The 7,500-nt window shown below is 37.5% G+C and overlaps 1 protein-coding gene across 6 annotated transcripts in view; it reads right to left on the bottom strand.

Annotated features, from left to right (window-relative positions):
- The window catches only part of LOC138060425 (gamma-glutamyl hydrolase-like), a 25,932-nt gene that overhangs the window by 10,188 nt on the left and 8,244 nt on the right, over nucleotides 1-7,500 (bottom strand). For 4 of the 6 annotated variants that reach the window (XM_068906186.1, XM_068906189.1, XM_068906188.1 and 1 more), the window contains 5 exons: nucleotides 7,403-7,453; nucleotides 6,696-6,780; nucleotides 6,161-6,308; nucleotides 5,900-6,009; nucleotides 5,225-5,315 (listed from right to left, as the gene is read on the bottom strand). In XM_068906186.1, coding sequence (XP_068762287.1) covers nucleotides 5,225-5,315; nucleotides 5,900-6,009; nucleotides 6,161-6,308; nucleotides 6,696-6,780; nucleotides 7,403-7,453 — 485 coding nt within the window. The remainder of the gene's footprint in view (nucleotides 1-5,224; nucleotides 5,316-5,899; nucleotides 6,010-6,160; nucleotides 6,309-6,695; nucleotides 6,781-7,402; nucleotides 7,454-7,500) is intronic. The other 2 variants (XM_068906191.1, XM_068906192.1) reach the window with 1 other exon arrangement.

Raw genomic sequence — 7,500 nt, forward strand, 5'->3', positions numbered from 1 at the left:
TGACGGTATCATCTGTTATGTGACATTTTAAGCAGGCTGAGGAAAATATTTGCACGAGAATGGATTTAAATGTCCTGAGCAAAAGTCTGGAAGAACAACAAAATTGGGCCGCCTTGTTGTTTAAAGGACATCAAACATCGCCGCCTTTACGTCTGTCTGGGTGCATAAGCTCCACAAGATCAATTGACGGGTTCTTATTGGTTCCCTTAACGCCTAATCTTCTCGTCAAAGTACATTCATTCTCTGCATTCTGTTAGAGAGAGAGAGAGAGAGAGAGAGAGAGAGAGAGAGAGAGAGAGAGAGAGAGAGAGAGAGAGAGAGAGAGAGAGAGAGAGAGAGAGAGAGAGAGAGAGAGAGAGAGAGAGAGAGAGAGAGAGAGCCATAGGCACTTTTGTAACGTAAAACGGGCACTTTCGTAACGAGAAAAGGGCACTTTTGTAACATAGGGAACTTTCGTAACCTTGGTAGGGCACTTTTGTCACATTTCACAGGGCACTTTTGTAACTAACGGGCACTTTGTAACGAAAAGGGCACTTTCGTAACGGAAAAAAGGAACTTTTGTAACGATGGTTTTCAACTTATTTCTGACGCTCGTCCACTTTTCTCCGCAACATGTTTGCTTCTTTATATATACATATCTATGCTTTACTCTTGTCATATAACCTGCTCTTAAGTTGTGTGAGGTAAATAAACTATTAAGTTCTTACATAAACTATTTGAAGTCTGTTTAATTGCAATGAACAGTTTCACAGTGATCATTTTCGTTTCTACACGCTCTACGCTAATACAGCCAAATTTTTGGCATGAAACAAGACAAAGGCGTTGCTGGCTAGGGCCCTTTAATTAAGACACCCAATTTAGTAGAGGTGAACGATCTAATAAATGAATCTCAACATTATCTTACCAGGATCAACACCTGGTTTTACTCATCAGAAAAGCCCGTGTTCAGACATTTTTGATTTGCAGAAGCCCATATAACATGGGAACTGGAACCAAGAAACCATTTCTTCAATTATAAGGTTAATGATGACTAACAACTAAAAATAAAGTCATTAACTAACAATAAAGTCCTTGAACAGTCCGATTCAAGACTCTTTTGCTTCTAACAGAATCGCAACTATACACCATTTGCCCTCAGGACCCAAGATAAATTTTATTAGGGCCACTTTAAAGTAAATAAGTTAACGAACAGACCTGAATTATTCTGAAAGTTTCAATTTCAGTGACTATCGACTGCACTATATGATTAAAGTATTTAATTTGCGTCACGATGAAAATGTATTGGGGTAAATGTATGCCTGTTTTAAAGCCTTTTAATCTGATTATTTTTTCGCTAAATTGGTAAAACTTTCCAGCGTATTATACCTAAAAGAGACGCTAATGAAATAAAGTTATTTGGCGTTCTCGCAATGAACAAGAAAATTTTAAAAAGGTGCAACTTAATGAACTTCACACCAAATACTAGTTGTCTCTAGCATAACTATGTAACATTATAACCTCAGAAAAGAAAGTATAAGTCTCATGATTTTTTTACTATTATCTGTGTTCAAGCAGGTTTTGAACTGCTAACACCTCGGAAACGATGACAATCTCAAAACGGTTCCATCAAGGAAACTATACTTCGGAACTTTCAACTTAAATTGCACGTACTTTTCAATCATTTTTGTTTTGGCCAAAGACAGAAGAAAAGAAAAAAAGAAAAAGTTTATACTTTCTTATGGCACATCTTATCACCTTAAATGAAGTGAAAACAAAACTGATGAGTAATCACGTTATCAAAAAAAGAAAGGTCACTACTAGTAATAAAGGTATCTGAAATCTGCCGAGAAATAGTTTCCAGTCATGTCCCTAGATGACTGATGTATGAAGCGCATCGACTGTAAAGCATGCTTAAGTGACATTCCTATAAGCGCTAAAAAGTCATACAGCAGAATAAGGCGCATTCTTGTTATTTGGGTATTGCAATTGTCCTACAACAATAGCTACTTCTTGTACGTGGCTTTTTGCCGGTTTTCAAGTTCACTTACATTTAGCGAGATAAGTTTTTATAAACCCTTCGCTCGCTGAACAGTTTTACAAATATTGGAGTTCTATGTCGCAAATAGTTGGTATTAATCGCTTACTAACCGAGCGCGAGGGCAAATATTCTCCAGTACGGCCCGAGCAAGCTCGGTTAGTAAGTTGTTTATTATGGCATTCTGTTTCTGATAGTAAAATGCAGTTCCGGTGCAATCAATCTTTTTAGCTCTTTATCTTTTAGCTTTTCAATCTTTTTAGCTTCTTCAGGTAGTTTCACTGTGAAGAATGACAATATTCACAGTTTTTTTTCGCTGTTTTGGTTGCAAATTATGAATTTGCCGGCTCTGCTCCGAAACAAGAGTACATGGCTTGGACCGTTTCCACGGAAATGGTCCGTACTGCAAAATCCCGACCGAGAAAGAACCAATCAGAGCGCTGGGATTTGCCCAAGACTGGCTTTGCCATATAATAATATAAATTATCCGCCTCGATGTATTCTCTTTGTTACTGTAACGAACATTAATACTCAATTTTTTTCAGAAAAAAGCGAACTCTTAATTTTCCGTGTTATAATATATGTATAGTCTCCAAGGAGTACATCTATGTCGACTTTCATGGCTCCGGAGCAACTAAGTAGCTTAAGTGACATTGAGTTACTGTACCGTTTTATAACTCAGAGTGATTAAAATGAACATATGCATGATCTCTGTACAGTGAGTAATTGCACTCAGCTAGATAATCTTCAGCACAGCGGATTGAGTAGCTCTCAATTATTCAGAGACTGAGTACAATGCGTAATTTTGAATAGTATGTCCGGTACTCCATATGAGCACAAATTTAGTACCTTTCAGTTACTCGGAGAATAAGTGAATGCGTTATTCTGCATCGTGGGCGCGTCAGAGCATATGAGCTCAAACTGAGTAGCTGTTAATTCCTCTGATTACTCAGAGTATTTTTAGTGAGCAGCATTTAAGTGTATCGAGTAACAGGAAAATTATCCATATCGTTAAGTATTTCATTTCACGCCTTTCTCTATGTAAGCGCGATAAAAACTTTCAACAATAATACATTGTCTCTTATATGATAAATTATCATTAAGCCTCCCTCACGCACGTACACGGCCTGCATCTCATTACGCGATTTAATCTCATTCTCGAGTAAATTAAGGCATGGGCCCCAACCTGGCCCCAAATTATTGCACACAAAAAAAAATCAGGAAGTGGCTTAACTTCTGAAGGTTTAGTAATAACAAACAAGGACTTTCGCAGGCTAATAACGTCACAAAAGTAGGTCACGTGACTCGTTACGGCCACAAAATTCAAGATAAAAAACGGCAACAGTTTATGCTAAAATTTATTTCACTTCCCTACGATTAGATTAGTCAAAATGGTAAAAGAAAACGAACTGTGAAAAATCGCTTTAGTTTTGGAAATATAAGGCATTTAGTACTAGTGCCCAGTCGCCAATGGAAAAGGACTTGTTTTTTCGGACATTTATTTAAAATTATCTTAAAATGTCCAAGAACAGAAATGACGTATCCAATAGTATTAGCATCATCAAGGTAAATCCAGCCACCAGAAAATGATAAAAAGTGTTGCCGTTTAGCTGAGAAGATTTCTGTGCTAAAAATAACTTTGAAATGTGACGTGATAATATATCATCCTATATAGCAGTTAAGGTTTCACATCTTGTTGCTGCTAACGATGTGCCAAAGTTATTTCGTGTTATATATAATGGATCAATAGTTGGACCACCACCTCATTTATTTTCATAAAATAGATCTGGGCCCAGGCCTTCATTCACCTGAGTTAAATCTGGGCTACTGATCTTATATGAATAAAATTGATCTATCTATCCCTGGTAGACTGCTCACAGCTAGTCATATATTTGAAAAACAATTTATATTTTAGGTTTCAGACATCATTCATCATTGAAATTAATGGAAAAAAAGTTTTAATGCATATACCCTTAATTAGACTCCGCAAAGTGAATTGCGTCAAGGTAGTAAAAGGGTTTAAGAAGCTCTAGCTCCCTCCCGTTTTAAAGGTAAAATGTCAATTTTGGGTCACTTATTACTCTCATGTTACTAAACAAGTTCATATAAATTATGTTTGCTTTCTCTCGAAAAATCATGCCAAAGTTAGCATTTGGAAGATATGGCAAATCGGGCGCTTTTGTAACGTAGCCGGTTTTTAGACATGGGTCCCTTAAAAAATTCGTAAAAAATTTGAATCTTTGTCTATTTTGGTCAAAACTGTTTTGTTACAATGCCAGATAGTTACTCTAATTACTGCACATGATTTGTACAATATTGGTGAGATGTAACTTGGGAAATTAATTTTTCAAACTCGCTGTGTAAAAAAAGGGCTTTTTCCGAATCGTGAAACCTTTCATCGACATGAAAAGTCAAACACATACACGGCAAAATTTTGGAAACCCCAATTTCAGTTTTTTAAAGTGCCGTGGTAATCGAGAGAATGGTATGGCACATGAATGGTAATCCAATAGCTACAATTTGGCGGAAAAAGTAGAAAAATCGCTTTAAACTTTAACCTTACCACGACATAGGGCTACTTTGTAACCTCTTGAGCACTATTTTAGCCTTATTTCTGACAGATTAATGTGGTATTTACTGAAACTTGGCATGCAGTAAGCCCATGTATTTGTGCTTTCTAGGTATAAAATTCAGAATTTTCCACGCTGAACATGCGGAGCTATTACGAAAAGAGAAAGATGTTACCAAAGTGCCTGATCATACCTATGGAGAGAGAGAGAGAGAGAGAGATATTAAACAGGAAGAGGTACAGGAGGAGCAGGGTAGATACCATGGTGAGTGCACTCACCTTCCGCCCGTGTGTTAACTTGTTGTTAAATGTGGATTGAGTTTGGTTTTTTTTTTGTATTTTGATACTGTTTATTTGTTTTCATATTAATTATATATACTGTACACAGCACCTTACATTAGTTCTCTACTCCGGTTTTTTCTCATAAAAAATCACAATTGATTTCACTTGTCTTCGGCTCTATTTGGAAAAAGAATTTCATCACTGCAGGCACTCTTAAGAAGAAATACTTGTTTTTCTTATAACTCTGTTTTTGTTTCTGTAAACGGATATGATGCTAAGCATTTCAGTCAAAACTCTTTTCCCTGTCCTCCCCTTTTGAGAAAGCTATTAATGTCTACAAGGAACAACTAACCCTGTACCTTCAATAGTGGAGATGAATTCTAGTCCATTTTTGTCTTTGTTTGTTGAGAGGAGTTTGAAGAACTTGGCGTTGGTGTTTTCGCGGAATCTCTACAGTGACATAAATGATAGGTTACCTGTGAGGGTCATTGATTATTAAAGAAACTCAAATTAATCAGGTTTGTGTTCCTTGGTCGGGTCTCACCATTATTATGTATAACTCAGACCCGAATAAAGGCGTAGATAAATGTGTGGATGGTGAATCTTTTTAATTTTAGCGCATCGAAGCATAGACACAGACGAATAACTTTTCAGCAGCAGTAGCACTACACGTGCAACTATGGAGGCCAACTCGAAACCGGATGGTGACTTGCATGGTCTTCTCTTCTCTTCTAAGCCAGTCACATGAAAAATTATCCTACTAAATTAAAGTCAATTAGGTATCTCCAATTCAGATCCACTCGCTTTCTTAAATACTGGGAATTCGAACCTTCTTCCTCACAATTTCTCACGGAACTATCAAAAGTCTATTGTACTAAACCAGGCTATAACCAATCAGACGTCTTCACTAAAAGAGTTCCTACGGAATCCAACTGTGTTCTCTCTCCCCACAATTTCGCCATAGCGGCCTACATAGCCAGCAAGTCCTGGCCTCAGTTCAGCAATTATAGAGAGGTTTCACTGTAAATACATACCTTCGTTGTAACACAGAACCTATGATAGTTAAAGGCGACGTTTTGTCGCATGAGAATTTTCTTGACTTCATCAGAGTCTGGACCACTGAACATAAGACTCTGGCTTGCATCTATAACAGAAATAGTGATTATTAAATGAATTAATCTGCTTTTATAAAATTTAATCGCTTAAGCTACAGGAGATATCGTCTTCTGCCAGGAAAAAATTGCAATGAACGAGAGAACTTTGTTGAATCTTTCGTACGAGAATTTGCCCGTTACCTGAAGTACAATCCAAAGGTACACATCTAATCTCTTCATCACATGTATCCAACATTTGGTTGTCATCCAATCCACTGGTCAAAATGTTAAGCATCTCAAATCCAAGACAAGTTCCCCATACTGGAAACCTATCCCCTGAATCGTACGCCTGAAAAGAAGCATACTCAACATGTTTGAAGTGGATTTACACTCTCATGAAATTTATATCGTGACTACTAGATACACGTTCACATTCAAAAGAGATTCAGTGCTGTCCTTGCCCGAAGTTGTGGTGGAAACAAGCAAGGATCTTGTGGGAAAAATATCCAATCCTCAGTCCAAACCGTTTTATCGGTAAACAGGGAACGATTATCAGACGAGTATTTTGCGTTATGCGTGATTATGAGGCAGCTTGTCAACCTGCGTTCATTGACAATAACAATAACTTGGCTTTAAACAATACAGACATTACTTTTGACTGCTCAAAGACCGAAGTTTCCTTTTGAAGAAGGACAAGCCTACCTTAATTATGTGAAATGTTTTGTTCTTGCCTTACCTGTAATGCCAAATCATAAATAATCTTGCCAGTCCTTAAGTAACCTGAGTCAGATAAGCTCGCTCCGCCTCCTGGGAAAAGCACTCTTGAAAACAAAAGCAAGAGTTTAGGAATTGATTGTCCATAAAAAATGGACAATAACTGAAATGCAGTTATCTATTGGACGAGAGCATATCACGTGACGGGCCTCAAAACTGTATAACTCCCATGGGCGAACAAAACTCACTAACTCCCTAGGGAAACAGCTTGAACCTTGGACTTGCACGTGATCAGGACATGTGTCTTGAAAGCGCGGCAAATTCCTGAGCTCGTCCACCGCGATTTTCAATGAAATTCGGAAATCTGAGTTATTTTCAAGTTTTTTCAAGTCATGGCCCCGACAAAACGCTTTCAGGGGCGAAGTGAGGAAGAAATACAGCAACTGATACGAGACAAGAGTTGAAAGTTATTTATTGAAGGAAATCATTGAAGGCAATTGTTACTCATTTGTATTTGACCAATGAAGACTATACTCTTCTTTAGTTTGTTCATTTTCAGTTGTGGGGTATAACAGAGCACGTAACATCTGGTCCCACGGGAAACAGTGAGTTTTGTTTCCCCTCGACCCTCAAGGTTCCCCGTGGAGAAGGGTCTCGGAGAAACAAAACTCAAAGTTCCCATTAAGAGTAGTCATTAAGAGTTTACTATTAAATACTCATGTTTAGTACCCATTAATGCACTTGAAAAGATCTTGAATCTCCTCTTTTGATAAATCAATTCTTAAGAAATGTTAAGGAAGGGTCTTTATGTTCATGCAAACAATAGC

This window comes from Montipora capricornis, chromosome 8 (assembly GCF_036669925.1).
Source record: "Montipora capricornis isolate CH-2021 chromosome 8, ASM3666992v2, whole genome shotgun sequence".
Lineage (NCBI taxonomy): Eukaryota > Metazoa > Cnidaria > Anthozoa > Scleractinia > Acroporidae > Montipora > Montipora capricornis.